Source organism: Ictidomys tridecemlineatus, chromosome 11, assembly GCF_052094955.1.
Source record: "Ictidomys tridecemlineatus isolate mIctTri1 chromosome 11, mIctTri1.hap1, whole genome shotgun sequence".
Taxonomy (NCBI): domain Eukaryota; kingdom Metazoa; phylum Chordata; class Mammalia; order Rodentia; family Sciuridae; genus Ictidomys; species Ictidomys tridecemlineatus.
In genome coordinates, this window is record NC_135487.1 from 81,263,627 (window position 1) to 81,277,218 (window position 13,592).

Consider the following 13,592-nt stretch of genomic DNA (forward strand, 5'->3'; position numbering starts at 1 on the left):
TCTTTTGGCGGGTTGGGTCGGCTGCCTTCCAGCCCGCTGTGGATCCCGTGAACCCAACTGTTCCCTCCCAAGCTGCTTCCCAGACCCTGTCACCTCAAAAACCTTTCCTTCGCGGTCCCTGAGCTGCGTCAGTGCCCGCCCGCAACTCTCCAGTCCCCCTTCCTCAGCGGGCAGCCATCCTTCTCCCACCCTCGCCGGGTTCCGGGCCCCCCACTCTCGCTCCTCTAGGCGACCCCAGGCCAGGTGGGGATGCACCCCAGGCCGCGGCGGCCCTTCCCGGCCCCGCGCTCGTCCCGGCAGTTCCGCGTCTGCGCAGCGGGCGAGGGGCTGGAGCGGGGCCGGCCGGGGAGGCGCAGGATGCGCGGGAGCCAATGGGCACGCTCGGGGGAGCCGGGCAGGCGGCGGCGGCCTGTCGGGCGCGCACTCTCGGGATGGAGGGCGAGCACCCGGCATCTCAGGCGCGCTCCTCGGACCTCCGGTCCGGGGGCGGGGGCGGGGGCGGGGGCGCGGAGAGCCCTGGGGGCGGCGCCCCCTTCGCGGGCAGCAGTGGATCCTCCACCTTGCTGCAGGCCGACGTGCTCGATTTGGAGGAGGACGAGGATGACCTGGAGGTGTTCAGTAAGGTGAGGGCGCGGCGGCGGCGCGTCCCGGGAAAGTTCCAAAGCAACTCTGGGAGTTGCCACCGTTGATCCGGCGGCCACCTGGAACGCGCCCGGCCTCTCCCGGCAGAGCCTGGGAGCTGGAGGTGGGGGAGGTCTCCTTAAACCGCCGGACCCCGGCTGCAGCGGTCCCGGCTCTCAGGGCTGCGCCCTGGCGGGGTTCCGAACCGGAGCCGCTCCCTCTTCTGCACTTTGACCTGCCACTGGGTAGGGCCTTGGCTTCACGAAGTCTGAACAAAGTTGTGATCCCCACCCCCGCTTTTTGATCTTTGTCTGCCAGGGACATCTCCTCCAGACAGCTGTCTGAACCCGGGAGGCGGGTAGCCTGAAACTGTCCCCGCTCCTGCCAGCTGCTTTTCGGGCGCGGCCAGCTCTGAACTCGGGGAGGGAGATCACCTGAGTTTAGGGAAATTTTTTTTTTATTTAGTGGTGTTGTTTTTGGATTTGAGAGTTGAGTGACACCCAAACTGAGCCTGGAATCCAGTGGGAGTAGGTGCAAGGATATCTCAACCGGAGAAAACGGTCGTGTGTCTAACAGGAAGCTCCTCAGCTGCGGAGCTTAGGGTATTTCAGAGTCAACTACTGCCATCCCAACCCACAGCCGGCAGCTTTCGTTTTCCCCTTCCACTTCCCGCTGGAGGAAATTGTAGGGCTAAAGGCTTTTCCTAACTTGTAATTGGAGGAAAGTCTTGTGGGGGTTAGTGGTAGACTTTTGGTGCGTGTAGACTAGTACTTGATATTTCTTAAAGGATTTGGAAAAGAAAAAAAAATAACTTTCTTTTAGAGTGATTGAAAGCCATTCTGGTTTCTCAAGTTGCTAATAGAAGACTTGAGTTCAGATCAGAACAATGTACTAATGACTAAGAAGCAATAGATAATTGTTACCCTGAGATGTTAGTTAAAGCAACTAACCTACTTAACCATTGTCTTTATTCTGGAAGAGAGAACAGTAGCTAGAAAGTGAACCAGCATAGTCTGGCTCCAAAGAGGAATATGTAAAACTCAGTTTTTTCTTGGTGTTAAATGGAATTGTAGGCCCACTTGCATTCTAGATACTCGGACACAGTCACAGTTTTATGCTCTTTTCTATTTAAATTGCAAAACAATGGAATTATGTTTAGTTGTAAAAGGTTAATATTGTCTTTTTATATTACTCACATAATTTATGTTCAAATCAATGACAATTGGCCAATTGGTTGATTTATTTTTAACCTTCCTTTTTTACATTGCTTTTTAAGTCTATGAGTATTAGTCTATGCCTATACATTGTTTAACTTCCAATATTGGGAAGGGGAATGTTGGGATTGGCAACTGTGTATCAGAATCACCTGGAACTGTTTTAAAACTTGTCAGGTAGTATCTCTTTCCCCAGATTCTCAGGATTCCAGCCAGCTTTTCAGGACCAGTTTTATTGGAGCACTATTGTCAGATGTGGATCTAAGGTGAAACTGATGAAATTTAAGATGCAGAGCTGTTCATCTGCAAGGCCTGTAGGAATATAGGGAATGGCTGAAGTTGTAGATAATTGGGTGGGAAGGAATTGATAGGTTGCAACCTGAAGCATTTTAAAGGAATCATTCCTGGTAAATTATCTGATGCACTCTCAGAAACTATATCCATGGCTCCAATTATTTTTTTGAGATTTTTTTTCTCATTCTAAATAAAAATGTATTTTTCCTCATAATTTTTATTAGTAATTTTGCATTTTCTTATTAAGGTATCTTTCCAAGCTGAGTATGGTGGTGTATGCTTGTAATCTCAGGGACTTGGGAGGATGAGGAAAGGAGGATTGAAGTTGGAGGCCAGCCTCAGCAACTTAAGTGAGACTCTGTCTCTAAATAAATAAGTAAATAAATAAAGGGTCAGTGTTAAAGTGCCCCTGAGTTTAATCCCCAGTACAAAAATAAATAAAATAAGGTATCCTTATAAATTGTGTAACCTTCAGTTCTCTGCACCTGGATCCACTGTTTATTAGGGTTGTATAATTGCATTTGCTGAGCACTTGGACAGTGTTAAGAAACAACCACTTCTAATAGAAACTGGCCATATAGATAAAAGTAAAGATATAATATTGGTTAAAGTCTAAAAAGAATCCATATTTGGAAAAATTTGAAATTAGCCACTGTATTATATTTCATAAAGTTAAAAATTTTAACCACTAGTTATAATTAGACAAGCAAATTTAAGAAAGTTTCTGACATTTTTCTTACTCTTTAAACTAATTCTCTGTTAACCTACTTCTCTGCAGAATTGTCTAGCCTACCCTAGGATAGTATCTCCCAATTACTCATGAAGCAGACTATCATTTTCCTTCAATATCTTAAGACTGGCTGTAATCACATCTGTTCCCTTAGATTGTTGTGAATATAGCTCAGTGGTAGAGCACTTGTCTAGCATGTGTGAGGCCCTGAGGTTGATCCCTAGCACGAGGGGTGGGGATGTTGAAAGGAATAGACTAGTAGGCTTAATTCCAATTCCCAACTAAGCCATAAAGTGAATTTAGTGTTTTTAATAAATACATTGGAAAGAAAGAGGTCTCAATAGAGGCTAACGTTTTACAAGAATAATGTAAAATTTAAGATATTCTGCTAAATCAGACTCTTTGAGCAAGGTTTTGAAAATAATTCATATTTTCACAGAAAAGGATACTTTTGAAAGAATGGTAGGTTATCATTATTGGGACATTCAGTTTTCCCTTTATTATAACATTTCTAGAAGTTCAAGGGCAGGGTTCTGGCATCAGCCGAGCTTTCAAGGTCTTAGGGGGAGGGAAGAAGGAAGCCAGAGAGGCTGAAGAGTGGCCAGTTTTGCTCTTTAATAACAGCCTTCTTGCAAGACCTAACTCAGTGTCCCATGAAAACATTTAATCCCTTTTGAGGATGGTATCCCTAGTGTCCTAAGAACCTCCCACTTGGGCCAACTCTTAATGATTCACCACCTACCACTATTGGACATGTGAACCCTTGGAGGAAAAGCTTATATCTTATTTGACTGTAGATACAAACCATACTGGTAGAGGGACCTAACTATGTTGTTCAAAAATTCTATCAAGTACTTTGAAGAAGATATGAGAAACCTACAGATTAATTTTTCACATTTGATTTCTCAATGTTTCATTTCTATGATATACCTGTATCAGTCATCACTCTGATAAACAGAATTCTCTCCAATGAGAGAATGTAAATGAGGTTTTAATCCAGGGTCTACTTATAGAGTTGTAGACAGGGTTGAGAACAAATAAGGGGTATTGAGGCACTTATAGTCTTGTAGTAACAAAAAGCCGTTAGGACCCCTAGCTCTAAAGTGACAAAGAATGGAAATACTGTTGCTGGAATTCAGTGGGAACTAGGGCTGTAGGGAAGAGGCCACTTCTGCAGAAACCATATTTACAGAGAGATGTGGCTATTGCCTCAGATTCCCTTGAGCGAATAGACAGCATATTCTCTGAGGTTCTCTCCTTTGCACTCCTTCCTCCTGTCTGTGCCCTGCACTGGTTGAGCTACTAAAGATATATCTTCCTCAGGGGTCAGACTCCTGGATGAGTGGAGGCCGATGGTTAAAACAAAGCATAACTAGTTTAGAACACGATAGCAAAGGGATGGCCACGTGCTCTTCTGTAATGTGACCTCCTTCTATCAAGAGGTAGGATCTGTGCTTCTCTCCTTGAATCTGGGGTGGAGTGGAGCCTTTGGGGGTGGAATTTAACTGTTTCTGTAAGTTCTGCTGACAGTGATGCTGTGCAGTTTCTAAGCCTAGATCCTAAAAGAAAACAGAGAATTCACTTTGTTCAGTAGGACACTGCTTTCTGAAGCTGCCACGTGAGAAATGCAACCTAAGCCCTCTGTGTTGTGAAGTTACGTTGAGATCATGTGTAAATGCTCTACCAGCAGCCCCATCCAAAGTCCTAGTCCCCGTCTGTCATTAACTTGAAGTCTGGCAGATGTTCATGATTACAGCCCCCAGCATCCAGGTACCCTCAGCCATCACATCTTCCCAGTTGAGGCCTCACATGTGGTGAAGAAGAAACAAGCCATTTCTGCTGTGTGCTACCAGAATTCAGAAAACCAGGGATTGTAATTAAATATAAAACACTGAAGTTGTTTTCTACCACTATGTTTAGGGATAGTTTGCTACGTAGCAGTAATAACTATAACAATAGCTAGTAGTCTGTATAACATAGTCAGCCTTCCAAATCTTTTTGTAATTTAGAATAGTGGGTTCAGGGGAAGACTGAAATTTAAGTGGGATAAATGTTAACTTCTGAAGAAGAAATCTGTTACTCATTATGAATAAAAATATAACAAAGATATAAGCTTAGTGGTTAGGAGCAGAGATTCTGTAGCTATATTGCCAATAGTTGAAATCCTGGCTCCACTGCTTGTTAGCTTTGTTTTTTTTTTTTTTTTTTTTTTTTTTTTTAGGCAAATTATTTCATGTGAATGCCTCATATTTATCATTTGTAAAATGAGGATAAACAGTAAATATGAGGATTGAATGACTTACCAGATGTGTTCCTTTTCCCTGAAATTTACATCTTGATTCTGGCTCAGTGGCTTTTACCATTTTGATGGTTTAAAATGGTTGGGGGAGAAATCAATAAAACAAAATAAGGATGAGCTAGGACTATTAATATTATACCTCTTCTGGAAATTCCACTCAATGCCATCATAGTTCTCTTAGTATTAAGTACTCTTATATTTCTTTCTAAATGAAATAGAGAAAAGATAAAAAAAATCCTCAGATTTTCTCTTTGAATTAGCATATGTAATCAATGATAAAAATTAAAACATAAGGAAAATTCAGAATAAGTTTGAGAAGACCCTTCATAGGGTCATGATCATATTATGTTTAAATATTCCTTGTGGTTTTTTAGTACATGAAAAATCAACATGTACAAATACATGATGTTGAATCTAAACAAACACTATTGTTTTCAAGGTCACATGGTGTATTAATTGTACTGTAATCTAACCTGTCCATGATACTTGTAAAGATCCACTCCACCCTCTGTGTTGAAAAGGGGAGTTGAGAGTCTGTCAGAAATAGCAAAGAAATAACTCATCTTGAGACGCCAATGCTTTGTTATTGATTCTTTGGAACATTGTGTCTAGATGGAACCTAAGATGTTATCTGGGAGGATCTTGAATCCATTAGCAGTGCCTTGATTGCCACAGAAAGAGTAACCATTTTGTCACACATTTCCTATCCATGAAGAAAAATAAAGGATTTCTCTGGTTTTGGTACCATGGCTTCTGAAGAAGGTCTGGGGAAGAACCAAAGTGGTTTAGCTTAGAAAAGACTTGTATTAATTCTTTTAAAGACTCTTTATGAGGAGTCATTGTGATTGAGGTGGATTAAATGTTTGTAGTTTTTGAAAGGCAGAAGGGGAAAACTAAGACCACTGGGTTAAAAATCTTTTTTTTTTTTTTTTTCCCAGGGCTAGGGATGGAACCCATGGTCTTGTGCATGCTAGGCAGGAGCTCTGTCACTGGGCTGAATTCTCAGCCTACTGGGTAAAAAGTATAGGGAGAAGTTTTAAATAAATTTAAAGAGAAGTTTTCTAACTGAAGTTTCCAAAATGAAAAAGATTGCCTCATACAGTCATGAATTATGTCACTAAAAATGGCTAATACAAGCTGGATGACTAATTGTCCCAGAGAAGAAGATGATGTGACAGTTGACTGTCCTTTTCCATAATTAAGAAGTAGTTACAATGGAATTCTAGCTTACTAAATTTAACTGCAAGAGCAGTTAAATTAATTGGATGATCCTACTTATCCCTTCAACTTATCCCTTCAACTTAATTCCCAGACTGAACTCTATTCCACCATTTCCCAATTCCTAATATTTCCCGTCCCAATCCTGTTGTCCTTTCCATTTAATTTTCTGTTAATGATGTCATAATTCCTTAGGTATCAAGGATAAAATGCTTAACGTTTACCTTTTATTCATCCTGCTCACTGACTCTCCATGTCTGCCCATATATATGAAATGTTCTTGGAATTGGTGTCGTCTTTACAAATACCTACAGCTGCAATCAGAGCACTTACATGGTTACCTCTGAGAACTATTAATATGGCCTCATGGTCTTCATTCTCCTCCTCATATCTTGCCTCTCTCTGGTCTATCCCATGTGCTTTCAGAGCTCTACTTAGATTGCTCTTCAAGGCTCTTGGTGATCAGACCACACCCCGGCTCTTCTTCCTTCTTCCTCACTACTCTCTTTCCCTCTTCTAGAGCCTCGCTCATTACAGAGTGTGCCATGAATCAACTGTTACTAAGAGCTCGTTAGAATGCAGTCTCAGAACTCACTCCAGACCCAGTAAATCAGAATCAGTGTCTGAGCAGGATTCCCTGGTGGGCGGTTTATTTTCATCTTACATTTTGCCCAGCGTTGGTCCAGAAGTTCTGATCTAGTTTGATTTGCTTGCCACTGCGTGAGCTTATTCTGTATTTGTTTACTTTTATAATTATTGCTGGCTCAACAAAATGAAATCCTTTCTGATTTTTATGGCCCAGTGTAGAACTACCTTTTCCTTAAAAGCCTTCTTCCCTCCCCAGATAGAATTAATTTCTTTCCATTCTGTGCTTTCCAGAATAATGTTTGAATATCATAATACTTAATACATTTTGCCTTTTAAATAGATGTTTATTTCTCTTATGTAAAACCATGATTGTCTAGTTCCAATAGACTAAACTTCTTGAAGGTAGAAGGGTAGGGACATCACATAATTATGGGATATTTAGATTGCATATTAATCACATACTTACATTTATGAATGACGTGGCCTCTGGCTTTTTTTTTTTTTTAGGTCTTATAGATCCAATTAAAATAGTAATTTGTTGATGATCTTTCAGAAAATTCAGTTTGTATTGTATTGGTCTTTCCTAGCAGGATACTATACTGAATAGAATTAAATTCTTTATTAGTGGTGAGTGATATTATTGCTAGATTGGTGCACAGCTCTCTGGACAAGATCTCCTGCTTAGTTTGTATGAGACGAAATAAACACAAAACATGTAAAACCCAGGGAAATCATTCAGGAATGTCTTTTACTTAGAAAAATAAATTGCTTTAAGCTAATAGCACCTGACTCAGGATTTGGTTCCAAGCTACAGAAACCAACTCTGGCAGGAAAGGAGTGAATTGGTATTAGGCAGCTCGTAGACCAGATCAAAAGGCTGGAAATGCAGGTGCAGAAAGGGAACTACAGTGCTTTCCTGCATAAACAATGGTGTTTTATTTGTTTTTTATGTTTATTAGGGGCCGTGGAGGAAATTATTATGAATATTTTTGGAAAATGAGGTCAAAACACTCCAGATTTAAATATAATGTATTCTACATATAATATTTTATCCTATGAGCTTTAAAAGTGGAATTTCATGTTTATATCTTTGAGGATCCAAGCACAACTCTTAACTAATAGCCTTCTATAGTTTTATAAATAGCTAGTAAAAGAAACACATATGGTAGTTAATGAAATTATGGTGCTCAAAATTAATTTCATTCATGCGCTTATTTATTTCTATTCCATACTTTCTAAAGAAGAAATATTAAATATTTACAGTTAACCACCTCACATATATATTTTTAAGGTTTTCCTTATAAGTAAGTGAAGAATTATTTGATTAAAAAGTTTTACTTATTTTAAATGGAATGTTTGATTAACTCTGGAAGTGTATATATCAATCATACTTCATGACAGTTACCTATAGTATTGGTAAAAAGGACAATGAAAATCAGTAGCAAATACTGACATAAAAAATCATGAAAGTCCACTTAGATGGTAAAGCCAATAGTTTTTAAAATTAAAACAAATAATTTTACTATTACTATTTTTACTTTGAGAAATATTTTATATGGCATGTTTTCTTTTTGTTTCTTTTTGAAGATAACTTTGTGGAAGTATATTTTACATAGCATAAAATCCACCTGTTTGGGTGAATGAGTTTTTATCAAGTAGGCTAATTGAGTTGTACAGCCATCCCTGTAAGCCTGTTTTAAAACATTCTCATCTCCATAATAAGATCCATCATTGCCCTCTACAATTAATCTCTGTTTTCCCACCCAACCATAGATACTCATTTGCTATTTTCCATCAATCTACTTAGATTTTCATCCTCACGTCATTTCATATAAATAGAATTATTTAATATTCGGCCTTAATGTCTGCTTTCTTTCAGTTAGCATTACATTTTTGAGGTTCACTTTTGTTGTAATTTTTATCATAATCTTAAATTTTTTGGTATAAGAAGCAAGAGATCTTGTTGTTGTTTTTAATATTGGGGATTGAACCCGGGGCCTTGCACATGCTAGGCAGTTGCTCTACCACTGAGCTGTGTCCCCATCCTCAAGAGTTCTTGTTTAAAAATGAAAAATAGCTTCATTAAAAATGAAATATGAAGAATAACAAGTCTGTTTAGAATTAAATTGAAAACCTCACTGTGTGTGACAAAAATACATGGTAAATTCTTGTCATGTGAATGTTGAAAATTGGAAGAAAAAAATCCCAAATTTGTTATATTCTACTATTTCTGAGAAATCTTTTTAACCTGTTTGAACATTGAATATTACCTTCATCAGCTCTAAGTTATGCTGCAGTATAACACCTGAATATCTAGTGGCTTACCTACAATAAAGATTTGCTTCTTAGTTGTATATCTTTTAGGGGACTCAGCTGTGATTCTGTTGTAGACTTTGAGTCTGTTCCCCTTAGTCATGTGCATTTCATTCACTAAGGAGTGACTTCTAACTGGGACACCATTCCTTGGCAGAGGGAAAAGAATGCGTGTGCTGGTGGAAAGAGGCAGCAGCTCTCACATCTTCTGCCCAGATGTGTGCATTGTCTAGAGCAAGTCACTGGCCAAACCTATTGGAGTAGGGGAAGCACTGAAAATTGCCCAGCAATTAGCCAGCAGGTATAATCCTCTCAAACGAAGAATACTCTTGCTACCTCCAACAATGATTTTGTGGCCAAGTTATAGGCAAATTACTTGTTAGACCTTTCAGCATAAAGAAAACCAAATTTTTAATAGAGCGTTAATCATAAAAAAGGAAATTTTCCATCAGTTAAGAGATTATCCAAGCATAATTGAGATAAGCGGAATTGTATTAGTTATGATGAGTAACCTCTAATAGACTAATGCTAATAAATAGGTGAATAAGACCTTAGAGAAGCTGAGCAAGCTCTAGCTGGACAAGAAATGTCTTCTTTTGGATTTCCAGGTACAATATTCACCATGGAGTTCTTCCCTCACTGTTTTAAAGACTTACAAAATAAAGACATGAATACGTGAAATTCTGACGTAGTAAATGTGACAATTAAGCTTTGTTGGTTATTCCCCTCATCAAAGCCCATGTTGGAGTCTGGCATGTCCTTTTTTTGTCCTTGAGTATTTCAACCCTTTTCTGCCATGGGCTTTCTGTTCTTGGACTAGACTTCTCATCCCTCAGTGTTTTACATAGCTGGCTGCTTCTCACCTTACCTCCTGAAAGCCTCCCTGAATGTAGCTACCAACAGCATTCTTCCTGCTCTGGAATTTACTCCCTTATATATCAATGCTTAGTCTCTAGTCTTGTTTTTATCTGGAATTATCGTATTTATTGAGGTGTTGATTTGTTTCTTGTCTGTACCTCCTTTGTGTTAGCTTTTCATCCCTGTGACTGTAATACCTGACATGATCAATTTAGAAGAGGAAAAGTTCATTTCATTCACAGGTTTTGAGATGCCAGTTCATGATTGGCTGACTCCATCACTCTGGGCCTGAGATGAGGTGGAGCTTCATGGCAGAAGGGCATGGCAGAGGGAAGCTGCTCACCTCATGGTAGCCAGGAAGCCAAGAGAAAGCTGAAATCAGAGATCAAAATACATAATGCCTAAGGCATGCCCTAGTGACCCACTTCCTCCAGCCGTGCCTCACCTGCCTGTAGTTTCCATGCAGTAATCCATTCAAATTCTTAATCCATCAAATAAATTAAACCACTGATGAAGTTATCTCTCTCATAATCTGATTATTTCACTTGTATTAACACAGAAGCTTTGGGGGGGATATCCATATCCAAACAGTAACATTCTTTTTACCTAACTCAAAATATAAGCTTCACAAAAACAGGACCCCTGCTATACTTGACCATGGTTTTGTTCCCTGCCCAGGGCCTTTGACATAGCTGGCCTTTAGTGAACATTTTCTAAAGGAAATAAAATTATTATTTTAGGTGCTTTGTGCATGTGTTTAACTCAATGAAATTAAGAGATATGTGATTTTGTAAAAATTATTAGAATCCCTAAGCCAGAAACTTATTTAATTGTAAAATATGGATGATAAACTCATACTTACTTTCATCAGGTTGTTCAGAGGATTAAATAAATTAATGGACATATTAACTATTGTGAAGGTACAGTTGCTAGTGCTTAGGAAACTGAGTATTTACTTACACGTTGAGTAAGATGAATGATTTTGACTTAGGTAAACTCCCACTTTGATTCATAATGAGATCTTCAGAGAATCACAAGCATACACTTGTTTCTATCTTTATAGGGCTTGTATTTGTTTAAGGCAAGACACTGTGGTACTATACAGATGATCTAGATGGAGCTATATATTACAGCTTCTTAGATACATGCAGAAAATATATATTAAAAAATCCTTTCAGGTAGTCAGAGAAGGTACCATTGGGATGAAATTTAGGAGGATTCTTACTTTTCATTGAAGTAATTAGAGCATGTTTTTCCATTTTTGAGAGTAATGCCAAAATTCTGGTAATTGCTTCTTAAATGTATGTGTGTAATTCCTTCTTGAGTGAGTCATTGCCTATACTGTCTGCTTGTCAATTTAGAATTACCCAGGGGATAAGAGTATTTGGTGCATCTCTTTTAATCTCAAACTGGTTTTTCTGATACATCTGTGAAATGAGTAAGTACACATTAAGACTCTTCAGGAATGCCTAGTACATTTGTTACTGGAGATAGATATTGACACAGTTCAACCTTTTCCTGGGGAATGTCTATAAAAGCTACCTTTTGGTTGAAGGGACTACTTTTATTTTAATGCAGGCCAGGATTGATTTGAGCCACACCTAGTAAGTGCACAGCTGGCTGGCTGTGCCCCTTAGGAACCCTTACTGGACACACTCCTGGGTTGAGTCTGTTGTGTTGTCTGTGTACAGCACAAGCCTTCAACTTCCTTAGCAGTTCTGGTTAGAATATGTTTTCCTGGCTCATTCTGCTCCAGTCTGTTGTCTCTGGATCCACTGTTGGCTGATTCTACATTTCCTGTGTGTATCTAGTACCTTGGGCTTGCTTTAAGGAAGGTTCCATACATGCTCTGTCCTTGGTAGACTCAGCATTCATGGTTTGAAGGATCTTTGATTGGCAGCAATGTGACTTAAGTGTTGAGGCACACGTGTGAGTGCATCAGCGTGTTTGAATACACACTTAGTGATGGACCGTAACGTAATTTTCAGCCCTAACTCCCTAACCTTTTAGTTGTTCTTTGTCTTTGGAGTAGTCTTTATTGAGGTGAATAAAAACATTGATTTCTGAATGTGTGTGTTTGTGTGCTCATGTGTGTCTAAATGTTAAGAAAGAAAGAAACAAAGAAAAACCCTTAACAGAAATGCAAATACTGAAAGTTTGAGATTTACCTTCTGCCAATTTGCCAGGCATTAAAAGGACTTTACTTTTATTTTTAAGTTCCATGAGAAACCTGGGCAAAGAAAATTAATGCATACTTTTCCATAATCAAGACCATATCGTTGCTGGTGTGTTGCTGCACACCTAGACTCTAGCTACTTGAGACTGAGGCAAGAGGATTGCAAGTTTGAGGGACAACTTAGGGAGACTCTGTCCCAAATAAAAAAGGGCTGAGGGGGTAACTCAGTGGTAGAGTATCCCTGGGATCAGCACCCAGTACTGCAAACAAGAAAAAAATTATTATTATTGTTCTACTTAAATGTACTTTTTAAAAACTTTTAAAATAATTCTTATGGAATATTCTGATGCATATAATAGTATATGAATATCTATATACATATTTTATTGTTATTTATAGGACATCTATAGTGTAAAGCAAGGGCAAGCAGCCTATGGACCAAATGTGGTTTTGTAAACAACATTTTAAACATTTTATTAGCATATAGCCACACCCATCCTTTTTTATTTTATTTTAGGTACCTGGGTTTTAATCTAGGGCCAATTTACTTGAGCAACATCCCTACCCCCTTTTCTAAAATCTTTTGAGACAGTCTCACAAAGTTGCTTAGGGTCTTACTAAGTTGCTGAGGCTGGCCTTGAACTTGAGATCCTCTTTTCTCAGCCTCCAGAGGCCCTGGGATTACAGGCTTGGGCCAACTCACCCAGCCCCGCAACCCATTCTTTTATGTATTGTCTCTGGCCTGTCACACCACAGTGACCAAGTTGAAAAATTTTAAGAGAGACCATATGGCCCTGGAAGCCCCAAATATTTGCTGTTTATCTTGTTCCTTACAGATAATGTTTGCAGAAGAATAAAATAGAAGAATAAAATTGACATCGATGAACCAATCCCCAGCAGAAGAAATAGAAAACTCAAATATTTTAACATAACTGTACTACCTCCCCAAATGATTCTATTTAGTTAAAAAACAACAAAAAACAAAACAAAAAACCCCAAGTAGTCTGGAATCCATATTTGCCATTGATTTGTTATTGTATATATCTTGAAGCACTGTATTTTAAAGATTTGTGTTCTTTTGGACTTTGCATGTTTTAGGACTTTTAAAAACTTTACACTCCTGTGTGAAATCTTTTATGATTTACTATTCTTTTCTCCTCATACTTAGTTTATGAGATTACTCCCTGCCATGGCACGAGGTTGTAGTTAATTTTCATTGCTGTGTAGTACACATACCCTTGTATGCCTATAGCACAATTTATGTTTCCATTCTTTTGTTTC

The 13,592-nt window shown here is 39.1% G+C and overlaps 1 protein-coding gene across 1 annotated transcript in view; it reads left to right on the forward strand.

Moving 5' to 3' along the window:
* Window positions 1-414: 414 nt before the first annotated feature.
* Window positions 415-13,592, forward strand: part of Snx7 (sorting nexin 7) — an 82,527-nt gene continuing 69,349 nt past the window's right edge. The window contains exon 1 of the mRNA XM_078026803.1: window positions 415-623. Within this exon, the coding sequence (XP_077882929.1) occupies window positions 432-623 (192 nt within the window). The 5' untranslated portion in view covers window positions 415-431. The remainder of the gene's footprint in view (window positions 624-13,592) is intronic.